Raw genomic sequence first — 27,962 nt, 5'->3', positions numbered from 1 at the left:
AGTGGGGTCAGTTCGGACGTAGCACAGCTAAACAATATGCTAATTGTGGCCGTTAATGTTAAGTTAACATTATGCCAAGTCGTCACAAATAAAACAATGCATGGGAAATGGCTTTGGCGTGTTAGCTGCAGTGCACTATGCAACAAGCTATTGTAAACAAGCTAACGTTAACTAGATAAGTAATATTTTAATCACTTATACAGCAGATTCATGGAAAATTACATCGGTAATCAGCATTTTTGCCGCAACTAATTTATGAAAGAGTCTGCATCAACTACATTAAAGAGAATCGCTTCATTTAAAGTGAATAAAATACCCTACTTACTGGAGTTCAACATTAATTGAGCCGCAGCCACACACCTGACTCGTGTGTGTACAGTAGGTGAGATGAACTGGGAAAGCAGGCAGTGGGCCAAACCACTGTGAGGAAGGGGAGGGGGAACTCAACTGTTTCTAAATGCATTTTTTGCGTTTGTTTTTTTTTCTACTTACACAATTATTTTAGGTATACATACATATTTTTTTCACAATAGAGAGTGCGATTTTTTTTTTTTTTTTTTTTTGGGGGAGGACAACCCTCGGATGGGGGGGGACATGTCCCCTCCGTCCCCCCCGGGATTTATGCCCATGTCTCCAACTCCGGTCCTGGAGAGCTACTATCCAGTAGGTTTTCTATCCTACTTGGCTTCTGATGAGCCACACCTGTTCCTGGTATTTACCTTCATCAGAAGCCAGGTAGGATAGAAAACCTACTAGATAGTAGCTCTCCAGGACCGGAGTTGGAGACCCCTGCTCTAAAATTTATAAGCTTTAAACTTCTTCTCTATCGAGACATGGTATGAACTAAGTAGTTCACGATGTCATAATACTTCAGTTTGGGGATTTCACCCACGCTGCAACACTGCACTGTAATTATAACAGTGTTATAATTACATTACCCTTATTATTTATTTTTAATAAATTATTTTAAATTAAATTACCAAACTATATTGTTGTGCATGTTAGAGTTTTATAATGAGTCCCCAACTTTTCTCCTTTGTAGGTCCCCAAGTAGTATGTGACAGCAGATCTACTAAAACGTTTCATATGATCCCTGGACAGACAGGGCCCCCTGGCCTACTTGGGCACCCTGGTTCTCCTGGTGATCCTGGGGTGGTAGGATGCGAAGGACCAAAGGGTGAGCACCCGTTAAATGAACAGTATTAAGAATAGAGTCTGAGAGTGATGGGAAAAACAGCGAGAGCGTAGTGCATCCAGTACTCAATATTCGCTGGTCTCCTCATAACAGAAGTAACAGAGCTGTAGAGTTTAATGGCCACAGGCAGGATGGATCTCCTGAGGCTCTCAGTGGTGCACCTTGGTGGTATAAATCTGCTGCTGAAGGAGCTTTGGTAACTGGTTGAGGTGTCATGTAGGGGGTGAGAGGATGTGTGTAATGGGGGGGTCACACCCTCATCAAGGTGTTTTATGTACATGCAGGTATATTAGTTGATGTGTTCTTGCAGGTTTAAAGGGTCAGAGAGGTTTGCATGGCCAGCCAGGACAGCACGGACCTTCTGGACGAGTTGGACCTCCGGGAGATCATGGAAAAAGTGGAGAAAAGGGAGTGCCAGGAGTTCAAGGTCAGCCTGAAGCCAGGGACAGCAGTGGCATTGTCCTGTGCCTGTGACCATTGAGGATTATAGATAGCAGATGAGATTTTTAGATTTTTGTTTTGTTTTTTTTTGCTGGATTCAGGTGCCACTGGTCAGGAGGGTGATCCTGGATATCCAGGCCCGCCTAAAAGGGTTAGCTCTGGGTTCCTGTTGGTGCAGCATAGCCAATCAGAGGTCATCCCAGCATGCCCACTCGATATGAAAATATTATGGAGTGGTTACAGTCTATCCTATCTGCAACTCCAGGGGAAAGTACACACAATGGACCTGGGTATGTTTATCAAGGTGAACATGTATACTCCATAAAAATGAGGTTATTCTCACTAGTGGTGTGATGGCTTGTTAACATGGCTATGCATCTAAGACGGGGCTAACAATAGTCATCATTCCTAGGTCAGACTGGGTCGTGTTTGAGAATCTTTAGCACCATGCCATTCTCCTTCTGCAATATGGGCAGTTGTAGCTATGCTGAGCGCAACGACAAGTCCTACTGGCTAGCCAGCACAGCACCGATGCCCATGGCACCCACATCTGGGGCACAGATCCAGCAGCACATCAGCCGCTGTGTCGTATGTGAGACACGATCACCCATCTTTGCTATGCACAGCCAGGATGCATCTAGCCCACTTTGTCCCTCTGGCTGGCGGACACTGTGGAGAGGATACTCCTTCCTCATGGTAAGTATGGTCAAGGTTTCTATTTTGCACTCATGGGGTTAATGCATTTTTAAAGTAAATTAATGGTATAATGTTGTAATTTCCTAAATATACCAGTTCCTGCATGATTAGACTGATTTTTAGGAGAGGATATCTTGCTGAAAGTGCTTTGATATGCATTTCAGCACACAAGTGGAGGCGACATTGGTGCTGGGCAGGCTCTGATGTCGCCAGGAAGCTGTTTGAAAGATTTCCGTACCCAGCCAGTTATTGAGTGCCAAGGGGAACGAGGCACCTGCAGCTACTTCACCATGGGCTTTAGCTTCTGGTTGACCCATGTGGATGAACTGGGACAATCAGAACTCGACAAGTCACTGGAGATACTCAAGGATGAGATGCAGCAGCGCCAGCATGCTGGCCGGTGCAGCGTCTGCATGAAACAGTGACACTTCCATCACCTGAGCCCTACACGCTGCATTTGCTAGCAGAAATGCACTGAAAATGCACAAACAGCTTATTAGATTATCTGGGAAAATACATTTAAGACACTCTGAGATATTTCAGATAACTCGTTTGAATGCACACATAGAACACAGTTACAGTACACAAAATATTCCACAGAAGAAATTCAAAGAACAGATTCTAGTAAAATAATGTTTTTAATTGGCTTAAAATTGCAATATGAAGGTACCCAAAACTTACATTTATGTCAATTTATTTAACAGATGGTTTTTTTCCAGAATGACATACAGAAAATGAAGATATTTCATTACATCAAGTTGACTTAGCAGTTTTGTTAATGTACTATTCAAAAGCATAGTTCCCAACCTTTTGATATGTGCAGACCAGTTTATGTTGTACAAAAGTTTCACACTCTGATATAATAGGTGGGTTGTGGAGGCTTGGGTACCAGCAGATCGATCAATCTCATAGGTTTAATCATTTCCATTTTTTTCAGATGCAAATGAAAGGTGTGAATGTGAAGGGTCAAAAACTTTAAAATATGTGGTTTATTTTTGGAAATTAACCAACTGCACCAGAAGAAACCCAGCATTCTGCTCCCCTATATAACAAAAAGAAAGAAAGAAACGTTAGAACTGCGAAAAATAATTAAACAATCAGTAATGCAAAACATCAAGGTAGAGGATATGTCTCAAACACCTTAACATGTTACCCTCATTTCTGCCATCAGGAGGGGGATGAACCCTCACACTACCAAGGTAATCACTTGGTTAGTTAACGGACATGAAAAACTAAAAAGTACCTTAATTCATACATTTTATCAATATTGGTTTTTTTTTGGAGAACATGCACTTTTCAAGTATTCAAAAATATGCCACTGCTCTAGATATTGGAATTGTACAGAATATGTTTTGAGAATTCATAGTGCGTTGACACTAAACTGTCAAAAAATGGAGTACCAATTTGTACCTTTGCTTGTCGCTGGGGCTGTACCCTCAAGGGTCTGCCAATTGTACCCTAACAAGGGCGTAACTTTGGCTGGAACATTGGGGGGGGGGGGGGGGAAACATGATTATTGGGGGGGTTATATTGGCTGGATCTGATTATTGGGGGGGTCATGACCCCCCTAGCCCCCCTGGAAATTATGCCCATGTACCCTAAGCTATAGGAACTTGTACCTTTGACTATGAGGAACATCTTTATACCATTTGGGGGTACATTAATGTTGTTTGTATTTTGGGGATGTTCTTCAGAGTCCATTTCTGTACCTTAAATTAGACTAAAAGGTATATCTACCTACAGCTAGGGTACAATTGGCACACCCTTAAGGGTATAGCCCCAGTGACAAGAACATGTACTCTTTTTTTCTGATAATCAACCACCATACAATTGCCTTCTTTGAAAAATTCTTATAGAGTTACATTACATGAAACTCTAAATAAAAATAAACTCTTACATTTGTATTAAAGAGTTTGCGTAGAGTTCAAAGAAGTGTAACTAAGAAATGTGTCCATATTACAAAGGGTAGAATTAAAAAAGCAGACAAGTTGGGTAACAAAATTATGCCCAGCCAAGTGTTGGAATAAACAAGCAATACTCACTGTAACTTAAAGCGAGATGCCAATGGTCAGCAATCGTTTGCAATTTATGTTATACTATTATTCACCATAGAACCCACAGTAAAAACATTATAGTTATATTGAACAAAATATTTGATTGATTTTGTATTAACTGCTTAACTATATGTGGTATGTTGTAGAGCAGTTGTACCACTTACTTTATGTCTGTAACACAAATATTTATTTAGGTATAACTTATGTTGGTGATAGTTGAAATGGTGAAAGCATATCAGTTCTACCCAGAATAAGAACTGAGTTTATCTGTTCTGTGTCAGGAGCAAGTCATTATTCTGTTTAAGTTAATTCATGAAAATCCACTCTTTTCTGTTAAAGCCAGACATCTTGTCCCCACAATATAATATAAACATAATTCCACCCACCCGCCCGCCCTAGGACTATTCTTGGCAGCACAGGGAATGGGAATACACTTGAGTGGGGATGCCAGTCTATGGTAGGGCAGCTATACACTATGGGTAATTTAGAAACACAGATTTGCTAGCTGCTGAGCGATCATGCCACTAATAACTCTGCTCTCCACTCACAGAAGTGTTGCTTTATGCTTTAACGTCAGTGTTGCACTCTGGTTCTAGAAGATAATAAAAAAGAAATTCAAGTGTCACACAGGGGCAATTCTAGGATTTGACCTGAAGACACACAGGGCACCATAAATTTAACAGGCTGAGAGGGGGGGGGGGATACGAAATGTATATGAATGCTGACCCAGTTATTTTAGAATATCAGTTGCTCTAACACTGAAGTTCCTGACACCAAATACCCTAAAAATATTTTGCATGTATTTATGCAGATGCTGTTGACACTAAATAAATGGATTTATTTACAGGGAGCAACATCAGAATCTTTCACAAACAACCAGACATCAGTGACTCAAAATATAAAATTCTATTATATGGCATTATCTTGCACAACACAGTTATTTCCAATAAGGAAAAACTCACCACAGAGCATTTAATGAACTGTATTAAAAGTAATCAGTCTTGTCAAATCTTCAGTGACTAGTAACATTTTTATTTTTTTTTATCAAAGTGCAAAAATATCTTAGATCTTCCATCATATAGATTGATAAATAAAAATCCCCTTTATTTAAACCACAGAGATTCTTTCATATACTTTACAATGTAATTCTTAAAACAGTGCCATTTTATATAGCTGACATTAGTTGCCTATAATATAATAATACTACATATCAGTAAATCTTTGATGGAATTTGAGAAGATTTAGCCTATAGGTTTAGCAGTTCCATCCACTCAGGTAACAATCCGATCACTGATCAAATCTCTGTAGCCGCCGCTGTCGGAGCTCCTCTGCATTCACAAATCCATACAGCATTCTGTCGTGTGGAGCAACCCCTGCAAATAACAGTGAAATGACCATACAGCATTTTAATTCCACATAGTTAACCTACAAAGGAAAGTACTTTATTGGCACAATCGACAGTTCTGATTTTCAGAAAGAAAATAAAGGAAATTATTGGGAAGGAACAGCATAGTAAGCACTTTACAATGTGAGCGAATGCCGAGCCGCTCACCTCTCTCATTCAGGCTGGCCCTGATAGCCTCCTCATACTGCTCCTCTTCAGAGAGACCTCCTGTGTAGGCATGGAGCTCCGGGTTTGGTTGGGGCCATGCACTTTGGCCACTGTGTCCTAAGTACAGACATTTATTTATGCACATTTAAATATGAAATATGCTGAAAATGTATATTTGAACTGACTAAGGGTAAAATGATCAAATAAAAACAGAACAGGATGGTGAGATATAATTACATCTCACCAAACCACCAGCTGCACAGCACACATACCTGTATAACTGTAGTACTGCCTTCCTGCATTAAATTGATCTGATGTCAAAAACCCTATGAAATATAACATGAAACATTAGTGCTCATGAAGACTTATATAAACCCTTTGGCTTTAGTACAAATCCTTCATCACTTTGAGGCAAGATTCAAAAGGCCATTGCATTCACCAAAGCCAGAACTGTCAACTAAAGTACACTCACCTAAACGATCATTAGGAACACCATACTAATACAGTGTTTGACCCCCTTTCGCCTTCAGAACTGCCTTAATTCTACGTGGCATTGATTCAACAAGGTGCTGAAAGCATTCTTTAGAAATGTTGGCCCATATTGATAGGATAGCATCTTGCAGTTGATGGAGATTTGTGGGATGCACATCCAGGTCACAAAGCTCCCGTTCCACCACATCCCAAAGATGCTCTATTGGGTTGAGATTTGGTGACTGTGGGGGCCATTTTAGTACAGTGAAGTCATTGTCATGTTCTAGAAACCAATTCGAAATGATTCGAGCTTTGTGACATGGTGCATTATCCTGCTGGAAGTAGCCATCAGAGGATGGGCACATGGTGGTCATAAAGGGATGGACATGGTCAGAAACAATGCTCAGGTAGGCCGTGGCATTTAAACGATGCCCAATTGGCACTAAGGGGCCTAAAGTGTGCCAAGAAAACATCCCCCACACCATTACACCACCACCACCAGCCTGCACAGTGGTAACAAGGCATGATGGATCCATGTTCTCATTCTGTTTATGCCAAATTCTGACACTACCATTTGAATGTCTCAACAGAAATCGAGACTCATCAGACCAGGCAACATTTTTCCAGTCTTCAACTGTCCAATTTTGGTGAGCTTGTGCAAATTGTAGCCTCTTTTTCCTATTTGTAGTGGAGATGAGTGGTACCCGGTGGGGTTTTCTGCTGTTGTAGCCCATCCGCCTCAAGGTTGTGCGTGTTGTGGCTTCACAAATGCTTTGCTGCATACCTCGGTTGTAACGAGTGGTTATTTGAGTCAAAGTTGCTCTTCTATCAGCTTGAATCAGCCGGCCCATTCTCCTCTGACCGCTAGTATCAACAAGGCATTTTCGCCCACAGGACTGCCGCATACCGGATGTTTTTCCCTTTGCACACCATTCTTTGTAAACCCTAGAAATGGTTGTGCGTGAAAATCCCAGTAACTGAGCAGATTGTGAAATACTCAGACCGGCCCGTCTGGCACCAACAACCATGCCACGCTCAAAATTGCTTAAATCACCTTTCTTTCCCATTCTGACATTCAGTTTGGAGTTCAGGAGATTGTCTTGACCAGGACCACACCCCTAAATGCATTGAAGCAACTGCCATGTGATTGGTTGATTTGATAATTGCATTAATGAGAAATTGAACAGGTGTTCCTAATAATCCTTTAGGTGAGTGTATACCATACTTTGGTACTAAACAACAGTAGTAACATGTCATATGACTTAAGCATTTAATTAATATACAGTGCTGTGCAAAACAAAAAAGTTTAAAGCTATCTGGATAGAAAGTAGAGGTGGACGATAAATCGATTTCATCGATTAATTTGAATTTACAGTTCAGGACGATGTGTTTTTCTGAAAATCGATTTTATTACTTATTTTACACGCGAGCACCAAAAGCGGAACTAACGCGACGCACCGCTCTTCACGGGTACATTAGCGCGGCGCACCCAAACACTGTAGCGAATTCACAAACATGGCAATGGTTCGGTTTTGCACCGTCGGACACAGACCAAACAAGTCCTCTTTGTAAAGTCAATTTACAAATTTATTCCAGCACCTAAAGCAGAGGCACGCAGCGAAGTACAGCTCCCAGCGAAATGAAAATACCCGCAGCACCAGCACAACATCCAAAGTTAAGCAAGCAACCATCCCTGACACGTTTTCGAACTGTGTGCCATATGATAAGAATGGGGCACGGTGGAAGGCGATAACAGACGCTGTCGCGATGTATATTGCAAAAGACATGGTGCCCATACATACTGTGGAAAAGCCGGGATTCATTAACATGCTAAAAGTTTTTACACGTTTCTAAAAGTGTTTACAATGGCGTGGTCTGCCATCTCACTTACAAGCATCTTTTTTGGCTTGTCAAATTGCACTTTAACTCTAAAGTAAAAAAACAAAATAAAATTAAAACTTTATTTGTCATCTGTAGTTTGATTTTGAGTAGGGGAGGGGAAAATCGATTAAAATCGAAGATCGGATTTATTGTGAAAAAATCTGAGATTTTATCTTTAGGCCATAACGCCCAGCTCTAATAGAAAGTATATATTTGCTCAAAAAACAAGAACAATTTAACATTAAGACGTTTGCAAATGAATAGAAACAATGTAAACTAACAAGAAGGTTACTGATATCTTGTCGGATGGTGAGAAGAACACTAATCTAAGGCCCAATCCCAATTCTATTTTCTACCCCTTTGCCTACCCCTCACCCCTTCCCCTTGCCCCTTGAAATGAAGTGGAAAGGGGTAGGGTTAAAAAATTTCCCCTAAGAAATGGGACAGCACTACTACACTGTTACACGTCATCATCCATTGTCACTACCTCCTAACGTTACGTCAGAGGACATGCTCCGATGTTTATCACAAATTCCAAGATGTCGCCGTCAGCATCGTAGCATGTAAAGATTACTCACTCCCAAAGTTTTTTTGCGCCGTATTTGGACTTTAAAAACAGATGTTCGTTTTCACCTCGAAAACGTATGAGCCTTCGGGTTTCCTCAGCTGTCCCTATACAGAATATAATTTACAAAAATGTTGTCATGTTGCAATAAGTACGAATAGTGTAAGCACCGTTCATTTACATGTACACATATGGCCGTAAGCAAAACAAAACAACGCGTTACAACATGCAGTCAGTTACCGGGTAACGTTATATGACATAAAAATATATTTCCTAATATTGTGCAATCAGTGCTATCCGCAAGCAAACTTTAGCGATTTTTTTTCAAACGTTTCTTTACAGAACATCACCATAAACACAAACACAAGATTGATGGTAATATACATGTAATGAAAAAATGTCATAAAAATCCTTATTAATGGCAAAAAATTACTTAACATTTATGGGTCTGCTTGCTCGAGTGGGCAGCCATGTTGTAAATTTCTCTTAGCCCTTCGTTTGAAGTGAGGTCCCGAAAAATCTTCGTTTCGAGGGCTATCTAGCCCTTCCCCTTACCCCTACCCCTCCAATCAAAAGAGAATTGAGACACCCCTACCCCTACACGTGAACGCGCCAAACGGAGGGGTAGGGGTAAGTGTAGGGGTAAGGGGTAGAATTGGGATTGGGCCTTAAACTGTCCTCAGGGGTACCCCAACCATTCTATGCAATTGCTAAATTTCATCACCAGCTCAATTAATAAATTGAGTTATTTAAACAACGTATACTAGTGGTCATGTTACTAAATATATGGGTGAATTGGATTGTTGCTGCAAATGCTGGGGTGACTTTAGGAGAGGTTTTGAAAGTTTTACACCTACATGAACATCATTTTTAACAATTTTCTTTATCTGCCTAAGACTTTTACATAGTACTGTATATGTTAAATATACAAAATTTAGGCATATGCATGTCACAGAAAAAACAACTAATACAACAAAAACAAACCAGACATGGCAAATGTAATGCAAACATCCATAAATCCATCCATCCATTTTCTGTAATTGCTAATACTATTCAGGGGGTCCACAGCCAATCCCAGAATCTACAGGTGTAGGCAGGGAACAACCCACGATGGTGCAACAACCCACTGCAGGGCACAATCATACTCACTCACCCATGCACACCTATGAGCAATTTGGACACTCCACTCAACTTCAGTATATGTTTGAAGTGAGGGGGGAAACGGGAGGAAACCACTACAACATCAGAGGAACATGCAAACTCCACACACATGGAGCCATGGCGGAGACTCGTATGAGGCAACAGGGCTACCCACTGTGCCACCATGCCACCCCTAATGCAAACATAATATACATATTTACTGAAGGCATTTAAGAGTAAAAAAAAAAGAAAAAAGTGGCATACCTGCAAATGTCTGCATTGTCACCTTTAGAGGACCTTTGACATAAAGAAGTCCTACCAGGATCCCTGCCAAGTGTCCAATAAAAGATGTACTGAAAGAGATTAATATTATCAGTGAGTCCATAAACACAAAGAAGCATGCAAGCTTGCCTTGCAAAAACGCAACACTCATCTAAGTAAGATATGCTTGCACTTGTCTATAATAACAAACTCCTGCAGTAAATGAGCTAAGTGTGCTGGCCACGGCATCACCATGTGGCCTCTCATGATTCACACCCTAAGGGCAATTTTACGGTGGCCCTGAAGGTCAAAACACAACAACAACATTTCAGAAAACACAACAACATTTCAAAAAAACCAACGAAATTACATAAAACACAACGACATTTCAAAAAACACAACGACATTACAGAAAACACAACGACATTTCAAAAAACACAACGACATTACAGAAAACACAACGACATTTAAAAAAACATGACATTACAGAAAACACAACATTTCAAAAAACACATTTCAAAAAACACAACATTACAGAAAACGAAACATTTCAAAACACAACGACATTACAGAAAACACAACGACATTTCAAAAAACGGGAAGGGTAGGACCACACTTCTTGTTCGTGATTGGACAGTACCCTTGGAGTGACATGTGTTGTGTATGTTCACTACAACTGCCAGGATTCAAAGCGTCATGAGCGCCCTCCCTACAGGTGAAGTCTCTGGGAAGTGTGTGATTGTTGTATGATTAAAAAGTTCGGTTCTAACAGCACAAGTTGGTCTCCATCTATCTTGTTCTCTTAATAGTATGTAATCTGTGTGTTACTTTACGGACACAACAACATGCTGAATTTATTTTGTACTTTCTCTGTATTCCTCACGGTAATCATGAGGAAAGTAAAGAACTAAAAGTGTTTTAAATTTAGCACATCAGTGTGTAATGGGTTAAAAAAAGAGCTGGATTATACGAGCAATGTGTTTTTTGTTATGGGGACAAAATATCCTTTTTATAAATTAGTGTATAATTAGTGTGTGGTTGGGTTAACTGTGTGAAGTGTTTTGAAAAAAGGGGCCCAGTTTTCAAAATTGTGCCTAAGCAATCGAAAAAAAACTGTAATAGCTGAAAGGTAAGCCACATGGTTTTGTGTCCAAACATCTGCCCAGGTCGACCAGGATCCACACAGCGCCGGTAAGATAGCCCTTCTGATGTCAGTGTCTGAGGAGTAGCCTCAGTGTCAGTGTCTGAACAATAACCTTTATGCCAAATATGTATATACTGCTTTTATATTATATATGTGTACTCATTCTATTTTTTTCCCCCACCCCCCAAATTTTAATTCTTGTAACTGTAATGTGTACTGCTGCTGAAACTAAATTTCCCGGAGGAACCTTCCCGAGGGATTAATAAAATACTATCTAATCTAATCTAATCTAGCCGCTCGATCAAAATACAGTCAGACCTGGGACATTCGCGATGTTCTGTCGAAAAATACTACCTATCGAGACGTGCTATCGAGCCTTTCTGCGCATGTGCAGTTCCACCGTTTTGGGATTAGGGTTAGGTTTTAGGGGTTAGGGTTAAGGTAAGGGTTTTAGGGGGTTAGGGTTAGGGCTATCTATTAGCACTACGGTAGTATTTTTCACCAAGGCAGCATATATCGACAGAACAGCGAGGTTACGTTCAAGAACCCGTCGCGAATGATCGAGGAGGATTTTTAGTCACTAAAAATTGTAATATGTGCTTAATTCTATAGTTTAAACCCTAAATATGCTCCCAAAACACTTTAATTCCATTTGAAAGTTAGCTTAATACATTACCTTTAAAAAAACAAATATCTGAGTACAGTATCGCCTAACGGATATTTGTCACACTATCACCGTACAGTATACTAATGTTACCCTAACTGATTTATATCAAGGTTTCTCAACCCGGTCCTCGGGGACCACCAGACGGTCCACGTTTTTGCTCTCTCCCAATTGGCAGGGGATTGGGAGAGAGCAAAAACATGGACCGTCTGGTGGCCCCCGAAGACCGGGTTGAGAAACCCTGATTTATATAACACGGCACTGGCTGCCGTTTTTTTTTTGCATTCACAGTAAGGTAAAATGAGTAAACGAACCCTTTCGGTGTTTATAACAAATGCGTCTCGAGAGGGAAATCCGGGACACAGGACGCAAGGAATCAGGGAATACGGGGTTTAATCAAAAGGTAAAGACAAGCAGGGCAACGGAACTTAAGTCACAAAAGATCTAACCAAGATGCATTGCGTCAGGACCAGAATACATTGCTTTAAGCCAGCTCTAAGCGAGAAGGGTGTCACTACCGAAAATGTTACACCTACTGAAAATGTAACTTCCGCTACTACGCATGTGCACATTCATCACGCATGCGTCCACGAAACCATTTTCTGGCACTTCTTTATTACGCATGCGTAATGTACACTTCCACAGGCCCGATACTGCGCATGTATTCACATTTTGCGGCAGACCATGATTGCGTGATTCAGGGCGTGGACATCGTGTATCATCATTCATTAGTCACGTACTGTATTGTGAGATGGGTCATTGATGTTTATATTTGTAGTTCAGCCGTCACTTTAGTGTGGTATTTAAACCATATTGCTTTGCCGATTGTAATATTTGCATCTGTGTGCGCGTTGTTTGTAGTGCCTGACAGTAATCTTACATAAGGTTTTTCCCAAGGGTATTGCTGAATAGATGCCTTTTCTTTAGAAAACGTAATAAAATTGGGGTGTATATCAATCTTGTGTACCCATATTGCTTATCAAGGGGCTGTGATATATGTACAGCATTTTCTAAAAAAAAAAAAAAATCACACCAAAATAATAGTTAAGAACTTTATGTCACGATCCGCTCCGTTCGATCCCGATGTGTGCCACGCCCACCTCATTACCTCCTGTTTCGCCCTGATTGTTCTCACGTGTGGCTCGTTATCCGTGGCTTGTCTTTTGTATTTAGTCCTCGTCTGTGTCCGTCTTCCCCAGACTCGTCATTGATGTTACTTGTCGTGATTCCCCGGTCCTGCTTCCCTGAATAAATCCCGTTTGCCCTACTTGCTGGCTCTGATCGCCTGCTTCCCTGCTCGCCTTACGCCCGACCGTGACACTTTTATTTGCACAACATAAACAATGTTTATGTTGTGCGGTTTGGCCCAAGAAAAAACAATCGGTCGTCTGTTTGCTTTATTTAGCACCACAAGACACAGCTGCCATAACTGACACGAGTGTGTAGTAATTACACTGATACAATTAAGAAATGAAATGACTATAAGGAGAAAAAAAGCAGGCTTAGTTTAAGTAACTTCACAGCACATCGAACTGGGAGTAGTACATAATGGTAACATTAAAGTAATGTCACCTTTGACTGTAAAATTGATGGCCATACCCTATATTTTACGTTGCTCCTTCTGAAGCACATTAGGCATTAAAGGCCTATGCGAAATAAAATCTTTTAAAGTCGAAGGACTCCATCATTATCTGGTTAAATCTTTTCTTTCTTCTCGCTGTCGACATTCTAATCAAAAATCAACAGACGATGAAATATGACGTGATGCCGTAAAAATAGCACGCCTCCTTCCAGAAGTCGCAAGCGTGCGCATGCGTAGTAGCGGAAGTTACATTTTCGGTAGGTGTAACATTTTCGGTAGTGACAAAGGGTCTGGCTGCAGATCTCCACCAGAGGGACGGAAACACGTGCACTCCACAAGCGAATCCGAACATGACGTTATGCAAAAATGCATGGAGGTGGTACCAGATATCACATAATCGTCACACACAGCCTGGACTTTAATTCGACCGAACAGAAATCGAGTCTTTTAAAGTACATACTTATTATTTTGGTGATCGATTTAAATTATATTATTAACATTGGAAACGGACGTTAATAGTGTATTTTAATTCTACAAGAAGGGATGTTAATAGCATGTGTTATTTTTATTATTTCGATATGTGTGAAATTCTCACTTTAATACGGAGCCCCCGAAGTCCCATAGGGTGATTTTTTTTTTAATCGTGTGGCACAAGTTATTTTCTTGTGCTCACAAGTTATTCTGTGCGCACAAGATAATTTACTCTGTGTTTGAGGCCGAGAGTAATATGACAACTATGTCTACCAAAACTATGTCTCGACGTCTAAACAAATCAAATTGGAAAGACATTTATTTACAGTCAACGAGTAACACCATGAACTCATTTTCCATTTTTTTTTATGCTGCAAACTGTTTCTTTGGCATTAAGGGTGAATTAAACAGTACATGTTTATGGTCGCGACAGAGGTGAAGAGACATGAATTCATGCGACATGACAATATTTTTCCTTCGGTCATTATCGTGAATCATAATAATACACTATGATAAACAGGTACAGTAAATACAATAAATAGCTGTCAGTAATATCAAAAAATGTTACTTGAACTCGGTGAGGTGAACAAATCAGCAAACCAATTGAAGTAGAAAACATAATCTGTCTTAACGCAACCGAACAAAACATCAGTGTCAATATTAGTAGGCATAACCCTATATTCCGTCAATTTGCGAATCATATTCAAATAATCAAAAGTACTACATAATAACTTATATAACTTGGTCACAATTTATTGCACGCAGGCTATATTTTGTGCATCTTTAATACTGTTGACACCGATGTTTGGTTCGGTTGCGTCAAGACATAGCCTACTATATGTTTACCACTTTACTCGGTTTGTTGATTTGTTCGCCTCACCAAGTTCCCCTAACATTTCTTGTCATTACTGACACCTATTTATTGTATTTATTTTACTTGTTTTATTATTGACTACCGATAATGAAAGAAAAAAATATTGTTCATATCGCTTCACCATTCATACGGACTGTATACAGTACCTCAGCCTTAATGTCAAAGTAGTACGCGGCAGCGTTGTATTTACTCCTTCCAGTAATATTAATTACAAGGCTGTTGTATCTTACTGTACCCTAATGCTAGGTCTAGCAAACGTAGTACGGCGTCCTGAAATAAACCTCTTATAACATGACAGCTATACGCAGCTAATCTATTCCTTCCAAATAATAACTTGTGCGCACAAGACAAATATTTATACATTTATTTATAATTTTATAAATATTTTTTCTTTTTCAGTAGACAGTCAGTCTTAGCTTAAGTAACCAATTTAAAGCTAAATTTGGAGAAAAAAAATCACCGGTCGAATGCTACCGTTGTTGCTTGTTCTACCCACTTTTTTCTTTCGACAAAGCTAAACACCCTCCCACTAACAAATCCAGGCTGTGCGTGGAGATCATGTGATATCTGGTACTGCCTCCATGGCGTAAGTTTGCATAACGTCATGTCCGGACTCACTTGTGGAGATCACGTGTTTCCGTCCCTGTAGTGGAGATCCTCCTGGTGGAGGTCTGCAGCCAGATGCTCTTGGCTGCATGAAGTGAAATGCGCTCTACACTCACCTAAAGGATTATTAGGAACACCATACAAATACGGTGTTTGACCCCCTTTCGCCTTCAGAACTGCCTTAATTCTACGTCGCATTGATTCAACATGGTGCTGAAAGCATTCTTTAGAAATGTTGGTCCAAATTGATAGGATAGCATCTTGCAGTTGAAGGAGATTTGTGGGATGCACATCCAGGGTACGAAGCTCCCGTTCCACCACATCCCAAAGATGCTCTATTGGGTTGAGATCTGTTGACTGTGGGGGCCATTTTAGTACAGTGAACTCATTGTCATATTCAAGAAACCAATTTGAAATGATTCGAGCTTTGTGACATGGCGCATTATCCTGCTGGAAGTAGCCATCAGAGGATGGGTACATGGTGGTCATAAAGGGATGGACATGGTCAGAAACAGAAATCGAGACTCATCAGACCAGGCAACATTTTTCCAGTCTTCAACTGTCCAATTTTGGTGAGCTCGTGCAAATTGTAGCCTCTTTTTCCTATTTGTAGTGGAGACGAGTGGTACCCGGTGGGGTCTTCTGCTGTTGTAGCCCATCCGCCTCAAGGTTGTGCGTGTTGTGGCTTCACAAATGCTTTGCTGCATACCTCGGTTGTAACGAGTGGTTATTTCAGTCAAAGTTGCTCTTCTATCAGCTTGAATCAGTCAGCCCATTCTCCTCTGACCTCTAGCATCAACAAGACATTTTCGCCCACAGGACTGCCGCATACTGGATGTTTTTCCCTTTGCACACCATTCTTTGTAAACCCTAGAAATGGTTGTGCGTGAAAATCCCAGTAACTGAGCAGATTGTGAAATACTCAGACCGGCCCGTCTGGCACCAACAACCATGCCACGCTCAAAATTGCTTAAATCACCTTTCTTTCATTACATTCTGACATTCAGTTTGGAGTTCAGGAGATTGTCTTGAACAGGACCACACCCCTAAATGCATTGAAGCAACTGCCATGTGATTGGTTGATTAGATAATTGCATTAATGAGAAATTGAACAGGTGTTCCTAATAATCCTTTAGGTGAGTGTATATTTCTCGTGAATCCCCGTGTGATCAGCTGTTTCGAGTTGCTGTCATTGCTGTCATTAGTCATGTGTATTTAAGTCTGCGTTTAAGTATGTTTCACGAGTCCTATCATTAACGTAATTTTCATTTTGCTGCCTGTTCCGTTGCCATTGTGTTTTTTGAAATCTTGTGTTTTCTGTAATGTGTTTTTTGAAATGTTGTTGTGTTTTGACCTTCAGAGCCACCGTACAATTTAGAGACACTAATTCACATATCTGAGCTGTCAAACTGTGGGAGGAAGCCTTCACCTACATGGGAAGCACATGTAAACATCACACACATGCCATCATGACAGAAGCTTAATGCTGAGTTGAGTTAGGCCAGTGGAAATAAAAGGCTTCCTAAAACTGGATTCCCCCCCCCCCCCACCAAACACATTCCAACTCACCCTGGTGAAAGAAGATGGATGAGAAAAAGTTCAACCCAACAAGCTATCTGATTGGATACAGGTATGCCCATCAAGTTGGTGACACCACCTGGATTGTAATAGTTATTAATCACTTTCAAGGCAAACAGCACCCCTAAAAGACAATGCAAAAATAAGTTATGTTACTGTGAATTATTGATATATTGCTGAAATGCTGAAAAAATTAAAGGAGATTACAACCCTTTAAACTGCATTAGAATTCAGTATTGTAAGGAAAAGTAGTAAAGATGCCCCAAGGTTCTTGGTTGATCATTTGGATAACGACAGTGTTAGCAATTTATGATCATGAGAGAATGGGGGTTCCAGTCGGCACCACTAGGGTGATAAGGAAGATGACTGAATTACAATGATCAGAAAGTTTCCATCCTGTCCTGCCCCATCCCTGCCCCAGGCTCCTCACAGGCCAGGGGGTCACTCTTTATATGTAAATTCACTCTCTACACCTACACACAGCACCTTGTTGGGGAGGGTCTTTTGGGGTATTAAGGGGGGTGAAGAACTGTCCTTAATTTGTATTTGAGCTACCTTTCAGTACCCGATGTATGTCTACACCATCACATTATATTATTTTTTACTGTTCAATAAACCACTGTTTTGCTGAAACTGCGGAGACTCTGCAAGTGGATTCCTTACATTATATACTAAATAGATAAATTATTTTTAGTATCAGTCCCCTGCCCTTACACGCATAAAGATCCGCCACACCATGGACTGCATAGAGGGGAAAATTATACAGTTGACACTCATTCACTTAGATTAGACCACATTGCTTAATAAAGAAATACATTTGAAATAAGCTATATCAAATTCAACAGAACACAGTTATTCATAAACATTAAAGACATTGTTTCAACAGCATGTTTGCTAAGAGACAGATATTAAGTTAGTGGCATATACCATGACTGTAGTCAAGTCATCCTATCCCAAGTCCACATAAAGTGACAAGTCATGAGAGGTCTAATCCAAGTCCGAGCTAGATATACAAGCATACTCAGCAGGTCCGTAGCCAGAAATAAATTTTGGGGGGTGTCACGATAGCTTGGCAGATTTTGCCCATAAGGGGGAGGGGGTCTAATTTTGAGGGGTTTTATTAACTGGTGGCTAGGTGCTTCTTTAGTAATAAATAATTTGGGGGGGGGGGGGGGGGCTCAAACCTATTACTGTACTACGTGGCTAAGTCTCTGATATTTCAACCGTATGACCTGTCTGTCAGAACAAAACTAGAGATGCACTGATCGACCAGGGAGAATGGACAGAGTTCAGGGACCAGAATTGGCTAATATTGTTAACGTGGAAGTTCTTCACTGTGAGTGAAGAAAACACAAAGCTTGCAATTAGTAATACATGCAAAGCCAAAGTAAACCGTAGTGGAACCACCACAAAAACATGATGAAACATTGGAGATAAACTTTAAACTGATTAAACTAATTATTAAACATATACTAGATAATCTTGAAAAGGAATAAGCATTAACATTGCAAAGCTAGCTAAGGCTTTTTTTCCTCTGACAGAATAAAAATGTTTTAGTGAAACTTTAACCCCCTGCGCTATAATGTCCATACATTATGTAACCTATGGGCTTTTTTTAAGACGTGTAAAACATTTTAAAAAGGTCAATGTCGTGGAATCTGGGGAATTTAAACATAGTGGGAAATGATATAAGTAACTGATTTATTATTTAGGCTTATATCTGTTGCACCTGCAGTGCAAAGTAAAATATGTCAAATTAAATTGGGTGTACAGCAACTCATTTTCAGTTAATTGTTATTTGTACCTCTTTACAGTCACAGAGCACTTTATTTTGTGACTTGTTTAATTAAATGAGAGAAGATCCTGCAACTTAGTGCAGTGTGGGGGAAATTGTGAAGTTGAAAAGAAAATTAATAATCAAAAACTGGAATTGGCCAAGAAAATTGCAATCGGTGCATCTCTAAATAGAACCCAGTCATAGGCTGGGGACAGTCTGTACTGCATAGTAAAGAACACAGGACTCAGTTCATTATTAGTGTTATGATGTAGTTCTATTTTTGATTTAATTTTCATTTTTATATTTTATATTTTGTATATTCATTTTATTTTTAAAATGAATTTAATATTAATTTTTACTGTGCAAATGAGCAAACTTGTTTGCTTTAGAGCTGTGCTTAAAGGAGTCCTATTATGCTAATGTTCACTGTTCATAATTTTCTTTTTGACGTGTACATAAGAACATAAGAACATAAGAAATTTACAAACGAGAGGAGGCCATTCGGCCCATCAAGCTCGTTTGGGGAGAACTTAGCTAATAGCTCAGAGTTGTTAAAATCTTATCTAGCTCTGATTTAAAGGAACCCATGGTTTTAGCTTCCACTACAATAGCAGGAAGACTATTCCATACTCTGACTACACGCTGTGTAAAGAAGTGCTTCCTCAAATTTGTTTTAAAATGTTCTCCCGCTAATTTCCACTTATGGCCACGAGTTCTAGTATTAAGACTAATATTGAAATAGTCATTTGGCTGAACGGCATCCAGACCCGTTAGAATCTTATAGACCTGAATCATATCCCCCCTTAGTCTCCTTTGCTCAAGGCTGAACAGATTCAGTTCCGCTAACCTCTCCTCGTAAGACATTCCTCTAAGACCAGGAATCATTCTCGTAGCTCTTCGTTGCACCTTTTCTAAGGCAGCAATGTCCTTCTTGAGGTATGGTGACCAAACCTGCACACAGTATTCTAGGTGGGGTCTTACCAAGGAATTATATAAGTGTAACATCACCTCCCTTGACTTAAACTCCACACATCTAGAGATATAACCCAACATTCTGTTCGCCTTTTTTATTGCTTCCCCACATTGGCGAGAGTGGGACATGGAAGCATCAACATACATACCGAGATCTTTCTCGTAATCAGCTACCTTTATTTCAGTGGAACCCATAAAATATCTGTACTGTATATTTCTGCTCCCTGCATGGATTACCTTACATTTATCTGTGTTAAATTTCATCTGCCAAGTATCAGCCCATTCGCTAATTAAATCCAGATCCCGTTGGAGCCTCTCTGCTGCTAGATTAGTATCTGCTACCCCGCCCACCTTAGTGTCGTCTGCAAATTTAACCAGTTTACTGTATGTATTCGTGTCAATATCATTAATGTAAATTAGGAACAATAGTGGTCCTAAAATTGAACCCTGCGGTACCCCACTATAAACGGAGGCCCACTGTGACATAGTGCCTCTAATAACTACTCGCTGCTTCCTATCAGTTAGCCAGTTTTTGATCCAAGCTGCCACAGTTCCTAAAATTCCTGCAGCTTTAAGCTTTAACAAGAGCCGTTTGTGGGGGACAACATCAAAGGCTTTCTGGAAATCTAAGTAAATCACATCATAGGCCTTTTTGTGATCAATTTCACTTGTAGCTTCCTCAAAGAACTCAAGCAGATTCGTTAAGCAGGATCTACCTCTCCTAAATCCATGTTGGCTATCCTTTATAATGTTATTTGCATCTAGGTAATCTACCATTTTCACTTGAATTATAGCTTCCATTATTTTTCCAGTAATGCTAGTTAAACTGATTGGCCTATAGTTTGCCGGATTACTTATATCCCCTTTTTTGAATATGGGTGTTATATTAGCATGCTTCCAATCTGATGGTACCACACCCGCAGATAACGATTTCTGGAATATTAAAGTCAAAGGTTGGCTAATAATATCCCTCATCTCTTTCAAGACTAAAGGTAAGATGCCATCAGGCCCCTGTGATTTATTTATTTTGAGTTTAGCTAGGCTTAGTATCACATCAACCTCAGTTATACATATATTGGTCATAGACGATGCTGTATTCGTATTAATTGGTGGTAAGTTACTTGTGTTCTCTATTGTGAACACCCTTGAAAAATAATCATTAAACTCATTTACCATATCAATTTCATTATCAATTATAAGACCCTTACTATCCTGTAAATTAGTGATTTCAGCTTTTAGTGCTCTCTTGGAGTTAAAATATTGGAAGAAACCTTTACTGTCATGCTTAGCCTCCAATGCAATTTTTCTTTCTACATCCCTCTTTGATAGCCTAATGTCATTTTTTAACTCTGCCTGTAGACTTAGATACTCCTGCTTGATTTTGAAATCATTAGTTATTTTCCAGTTGTGGAACAGAGCCCTTTTCCTCCTAACTTTATTCTTAATTGTCTTAGTAAACCACCTTGGTTGTCGTTTCCTAGATTTAGTTTTGCTGGAAACAGGTATGAAGTCCTCTTGCACTTGCAACAATGTGCTTTTGAAAAATTCCCATGCCTCTTCTACTGTTTTGCTATTTAACTCTGTCCAGTTTACAGTTTCTAATTTCCGTCTCATACCATTAAAGTTAGCCTTCCTAACATTGTATACTTTTAATTTAGACTTTGCTCTTTGGACACTAAAATTAACCTCGAATTTAACCATGTTATGATCACTACCGTACAATGGGTCTAAAACCTCTAATTTTCCAATCCTATCCTGGTTATTACAAAAAACGAGATCAAGAAGGGCTTCTCCCCTGGTAGGAGTATTAACAAACTGAGTAAAAAAACGAGAATGTGTACGAGAATGGATTTGCATATTTCAATATTCCAAAAAACATCTTATATTTCTCATACTGGACATCTCTATTCACCCTGTCTGAAACACTTTTAGAACTTTAAGCCACACCCCCAATGAGCTCAGTGCTCTGATTGGTCAGATTGCCTTTTTTCTCAACCCACAACAGGGCACACACATACACGCATCCCTGCCTCACACCCGTGGCTTCTGGGATAGGCTCCGGTCCCCCGCAACCCTACACAGGACAAGTGGGTACAGAACATGGATTGATGGGTGAGTTTTATTCTAGTGGTGATCTAAAAATCGCCATGATTCGTAACTGAATTGATCCCCCCTCTCCTAATAAGCAGTTAGTAGGCTAACAGATTCTCACGTTTTAAAAGGAGCTGTTAATGCGCGATGCATGGACTTTAGGTGTCGTCTAAAGATTACAAATCATAATGTTACAAACAACCGAGTCCAAAACCAAGTATAACTCATGAAATGATTAGGTCCAGTGCAAGTCTGAGCCACATATGTCTCAAGTATGAGTCAAACAAAGTATTACAACCCAGGTATACACTACAATAAATCAGCCCATAATCTATCAATTCTTAATTATAGCTTAATTATAAAACTGTTTTCTAATGTTTCCTGAACCAAAAGCCACAGGCAAATACACTACCTGAAAATCCAATCGCACACTGCAAGCTGTAGGAAGAGTCTTGGGTGAGCTCAGAGAGACCCATGGCCAGAAGCAGGTACACCACTCCTGTGGTCAAGGTGACCGTAATTAACAGGTAAGAAAACCAGGCCCCACCCAGTCTGCGCTCCAGACGCGAGCCCTTCCAGAGGAGTGACACCATGTTGAAGTAGAGGTGCCAGTCATCCACATGGTGCAGGGGAGCGAGAAGCAGACGCCGCCAGTCCCTGTTCCAGCAGGCCTGCTGCACACTGACACAAGCTTGAATGGATGATGCCAGGGGGGCCAAGAAGAGGTAAATGTTCAATGCGAGAACAGCCAGTGTGACAGGCGGGATGTTATCAAGGCCCATCTGCAGCAGCTGGTAACCCAGCAGGAGCAAGCCCAAGTGCCCTCCTCTCTGACGAGGCCTCATCTCATCACACCTAGGAAAAACAATATATCTAAGAGGAATGACATCCTAACACCAAGCAACAGAGCACAATACTGTTGTAAAGTGGCTTGGAACACAACCATGAAGAAACAGATACATGCAAAAAAGTCCATTCTCATACATATACACATAACGACGAGCTGAAAGCTTGCACGTACACCTTTCAGCACAACAATGACCTCAAACATCCATAGCTTCTTCAACACATCCTAGCCACCAATTATTGTCATATGCAGCCATGATATAACCTTTGATGCTTGCAAAGTCGAGTGATTCCCTAAGTGTGCACTTACACTGGACCGATTTGCACACCTCACTCACCTCTGATGAATGCAGGGCATTTATTAGCCATATTTACTAGCCATGTGGGCCTTTTCAATAGTATGGCAAGTACAAGTGTCTGCATTGACATTAATGAAGCTTCCATTAAATTTCATTGTTGCATATTTGTAACCTTAATTAATGTTATTACTTACACCTGTGCTTGTTATACTATTTCATGTCAGTTTGGCTGCCGTTAAAAAGGCCCATTAGTGATATGTAACCATGTGACACTACCTTTAAGTCAAGATATCTCAGCAACACCTTAAAAACCAAAGACCAAATTTTCTGGAGATGTTCATGACATTATGATCTAGCTTTACAAAAAAACTCATCAATTTTGAAATATAGGTTTTTTGCTATTGAATTTTTAATATTTTAATCAGTTATTACATAGTAATTATTCAAATGGTAATGATAGCATATTATTTGTTCAATCTATAGAGCTAGACAATTGCTTTAAAACAATATAAGGACAATTTCTGTGCACTTTACATTAAGGTAAATATAGCCAGTCAAAGTCATAGCCCCCACCCCCAAAAAGAAGTTAAAACTTTGTTTGCTTAAATCTCCCACAATATTGATCCAAGACTCGACCAATTTCAGTTTCATGAGTTACTCGTGTGTACAAATCAGCATGCCAAGTTTTGTTATAATCCATAACAATGAGGTCCGAAAGTGTGATGATTTGACATGGAATGACCCAATTTATATTTTGGCACATCTTTAAGTTAAAGTCTTCTGAAACATGGAATGTCAGTTTTGAACTTGCCCATTGTTATTTTCACTTTTCTTTTGTAGTCTTTTTTGTGTTTTCAAACAGAAAGGTTGGTTGTGTTTTTAACAATCCCCTATGTTATAAAAATAAAAGGATTTTGGTATACAAGCCTTCAGTCTTTTCTTCAGTGGTTTTCACAATTGGTTTCCAGTGACTGCATTTGTTAATTTGTGATCCATTTTGAGCTTATTAAATATCTTCCAAATTTGGAAAGTTGCTATACATTATTTCATATCTCATTCCTAATGAACTCATTGTGCATTATTGCATCAGAATAAAAATTGAATTGAATCGTTAGCCTGCGAATTGGAGTCATATCAAGTTGGGGCATCTGTGCTAATACCCACCCCTAGCAATAAGAACCTCAAATGTGGGGACACTTTCAATCCTTCAGGCAAAAGGGGCACGCTCCTCCCCGTGGCTGCAGTATTATTGCATTGTATGACAGTACGGGAATATTTACTTGCAATATTATAGTTTAAGTCCCACAATACACCACCCACCCCTGACCAATTTCAAAATCATTAAGACCACGGCATACCGTACTACAGCCAAAGCCTACATAATATATGGTAACAATTGTCACTTAACATGTATGAAGGGTACACTCAGGCCAGGATAGGCAATGACGGAAGAGAGAGTTTGAGATGAGATGGGGGCAGGGGGGCACATCCCACTGGTTCCGCTCCCTCTGTTTCTATGCCTCCCTGCCTTAATCAAAAACATACAGACACGAAGAAAATGTAGGCACCAATACAATGAAACCCGGCACGGTTTTGGACCGTGGGGGGAAATTGAAAGTGCCGGAGGAAACACACGTGACATCCACTATCAGGAACAGGAAGTAAATAAACAGCTATAGAGAAGCAACGAAGTAACAGTGTTGCGTTTTCTTAATATTGTAACAAGACATTACACAAAGGTACCTGAAATACTTTCTATGTATCAAAAAGCTTCACTCATATTTCAGTACTGCTCGGTATACGTATTTGACCAATGCTGAATAAAATGATGAATCACACTACAGTTCAATCGCTCGTTCAAACACGCAGTATTCATCGATTTGTAATTTTACATGCCCACCTTGTGCTGTTCTTTACACCTAGAATAATGTAAAGGAACACACTGAAACCTTACATCCATTTCTTCACATGAAGTATTTTACTTAAGCAGACGTTAGTATTTGTGTAAAGCGGGGCTTTTCATTTCTATTTCTGATGATATGCAGAGTGGTCGATCTTCAGGAGCAGGAATGAACAGTCCTCGTGTAGTGGTTGCTTTAGCAGACACACTGCACATTTGTTAATCACTGGAAAACCATGTGCACCCCGAGAACGTATTTTCATGTTCCGTTACTTTTCTAGAAAAAAGTTAAGATAAATAGTTTTAGCTCGCTTAGCTATTGAGGACATGGTGTAGCTTATAACCGTCACAGTAACAGTTAAAGTATGAAACCATTTCTTGAATATAAAACTTTTTATGACTCACCAGATGTTAAGCGTTGTTGGCTAGCTGTACCTATGCTGGCGCTTTCTTAAGTAGTTTGAGACTGGTCTCCTAATTTGTTTACTTTTGAGAAAAGAATCTCAGCTGCTGAAGTAATGTAGCAGGTAATAAAAATATGAAAAAGACTACTGGATTGCGTACCAGTTAAGTGATTCTGAAATTGAATTTCATCCGATGTCGTCATTTCGTACCAGAAAGTAAAACTATTAAGAATGACGAAGTGATCACGTGTGTCTGAGAGACGCGTCACGCAAAGGCATATTAGACTGGAACAGCATAATGCAGTTAGTAAAATTGTAATGAGGTGTCAAAGCCGCAATATATTCTAGGGTTTAAAGGCCTAAATGGTAAGTGTAATTAATTTTACACATTTAAAATAAGTGGTTAAATTACATTTAAAAAAATGTCCACCTTAGGAATATAGCTCAGTTTGAATTATGTCGAAAAGGCAATTTGTACAACTTATTTACGTAACTTAAGACATTTTATATGAGCCGATGTGGTATCATTATTAATATAATTTTCATGTCAAATTTGAAGGTACTACTCACCTTGAGAGCAGAAATTGTAGAATTTGCCTCTAAAATGAATTAAAGGCTTAAACGTCTGTAGGTTTATTACCATACATGAGAAGTCTTAGTGTCATTAGCCCTAAAAGCTAAAGTAGATCACCAAAATGATGCCCAGGAAAACACTAGTGTGAGCAACTTTTAAATGGACAGCAAGGTGTTTGTAAGGTCCAAGTATCACAGCAAGACAGCCGGCACCATGTATGTGAACCATAAGTGCTTGCAGTTGTTTTATGGTAGCTATACATGGTTTAATATACTGCAATGATAGTGCTATATACAGTATATGACTCATTGACCGCAATGCATGCAGGAAAAGCATCTGAAAGCATCATATTGAATTATTTCTTGTACATCCCATCCAGAATAAGAGCAAGAGACAGGTCTTTAATATTAGTTCTAGATGGAGGCTTCATGTAAATAAATCAAGCTTTAACTTAGTATCCATCCATCCATCTTCCATAAGCACTTCTACAGTACAGGGTTACAGTAAATCATACATAAAGTTTTCAGTTTGCATCTAGTTTGGGGGTTATACAGTGCATATGAAAAGTGTACAAACCCCTGTTAAAATGCTAGGTTTTGTGATGGTAAAAAAAAAATGAGACCACAATAAAACATTTCAAAAGTTTTCTTACCTTTAATATGACTTATAAGCTGTACATTTCAATTGAAAAACAAACAAATCTGTTGAAGGAAAATATAAAACAAATTTAAAAAGTATAATAAGCTGGTTGCATAAATGTGCACTCCCTTAAACTAATACTTTGTTGAAGCACCTTTTGATTTAATTACAGCATTCAGTCCTTTTTGGTACACGTCATCAATTAAAGTGACTCTGATTAACCCAAATAAAGTTCAGCTGTCCTAGTGGGAATTTCCTGACATTTACTCAGTTGCATCCTATTGCAAAGTCTATGGTTTGCAGAGAGCTTACAAAGCGTCAAAAGGATCTAATTGTTGAAAGCTATCAGTCAGGAGAACTATACAAAAAAGAAATTCAATGGCATTAGATATACCATGGAACATACTGAAGACAGTAATCAAGAAAGAGAAAATATGGGACATAACCGAGAACTGCATATCTATCCAAAATTGATGAAAGACGAGACGAAAACTGATCAGGGAGGCTGCCAAGACGCCTACAGCAACACTGAAGGAGCTACAGGAATTTCGGGCAAGTACTGGTTGTGTACTACATGTGACAATAATCTCCCATATTCTTCTGGATTATGGGGTAGGGTTGCAAGACAGAAGAATTTTCTTACAAAGAAAAGCATCCAGGCCCACCTAAACTTTGTGTTACAGTCCTCTGTTAGGGAAGGACATCAAGTAACTTGGGATCTTCTTCATAAGCACTGTCAGAAAAAAAGATACAGCCATGTATTTTTGTTCCCCAAGGTAAAATCGTACAAAAAAATGTACAAAAATGTCCCTGGGAGTTTTTTTTTTTTTTTTTCTTTACCTTAAATTAGACTAAAAGATACATGTGAGTAATATTTGAAACATCAAGGCTGTGATTACAAAAGTCTGAAATTTGGGTTTATGACCTTGAAATATAGCCGTGTTCCTTCAGATTTGAGAGAAGTCAAATGCAGTAACTAAAATCTTATTTTTTACCACCTGATAGACAACCAATGGAGCAGCTCTATTCAAGTGCCACAGAATGAAAGCCCTGGTGCACAGCCAAGACACAGTGGAGGAATTATATCACCTAGCTCAAAAATGACCTCGAGTCTGAGGTCTTTTATTTATTACAATTGGCCCTGGTGGCACAAGGTCTTAAACCAGACCATATCCTTTTCTTATGTCATCTTTACCCTTTCTGAAGCTGTATGCGTTCTTTGTCCTAACACGTGCTGGTTTCAAAGGAATCGCCCTCCAAGCGTGTAAATTTCTTTTCGGAAGGT

General features: G+C 39.6%; 2 protein-coding genes across 15 annotated transcripts in view; one reads left to right on the top strand and one right to left on the bottom strand.

Annotated features, from left to right (window-relative positions):
• The window catches only part of col4a4 (collagen, type IV, alpha 4), a 113,764-nt gene extending 109,933 nt beyond the window's left edge, over positions 1-3,831 (top strand). For all 4 annotated transcript variants that reach the window (XM_072701759.1, XM_072701758.1, XM_072701756.1 and 1 more), the window contains exons 42-46: positions 1,043-1,177; positions 1,506-1,622; positions 1,738-1,926; positions 2,049-2,332; positions 2,497-3,831. In XM_072701759.1, coding sequence (XP_072557860.1) covers positions 1,043-1,177; positions 1,506-1,622; positions 1,738-1,926; positions 2,049-2,332; positions 2,497-2,757 — 986 coding nt within the window. In that variant the 3' untranslated portion in view covers positions 2,758-3,831. The remainder of the gene's footprint in view (positions 1-1,042; positions 1,178-1,505; positions 1,623-1,737; positions 1,927-2,048; positions 2,333-2,496) is intronic.
• A 1,566-nt stretch (positions 3,832-5,397) lies between these two features.
• Positions 5,398-25,711, bottom strand: rhbdd1 (rhomboid domain containing 1). 11 transcript variants are annotated; one of them, XM_072701766.1, is made up of 9 exons: positions 25,466-25,699; positions 25,061-25,337; positions 24,569-24,688; positions 22,428-22,870; positions 17,167-17,299; positions 10,260-10,348; positions 6,211-6,264; positions 5,939-6,055; positions 5,398-5,759 (listed from the first exon to the last, which is right to left on the bottom strand). In XM_072701766.1, coding segments are annotated over exons 3-9 (924 nt in total). In that variant the 5' UTR covers positions 24,571-24,688; positions 25,061-25,337; positions 25,466-25,699; the 3' UTR covers positions 5,398-5,673. The 11 variants fall into 11 exon arrangements, with proteins under 11 accessions (XP_072557867.1, XP_072557870.1, XP_072557865.1 ...); XM_072701769.1 differs by having other exon boundaries at positions 22,428-24,688; XM_072701764.1 differs by lacking the exon at positions 25,061-25,337.
• Positions 25,712-27,962: the final 2,251 nt, after the last annotated feature.

Source organism: Paramormyrops kingsleyae, chromosome 17 (genome assembly GCF_048594095.1).
Source record: "Paramormyrops kingsleyae isolate MSU_618 chromosome 17, PKINGS_0.4, whole genome shotgun sequence".
Classification (NCBI taxonomy): Eukaryota; Metazoa; Chordata; class Actinopteri; order Osteoglossiformes; family Mormyridae; genus Paramormyrops; species Paramormyrops kingsleyae.
The sequence above is the reverse complement of the archived record's forward strand: the minus strand, read 5'-3'. Positions and strand labels throughout refer to the sequence as shown.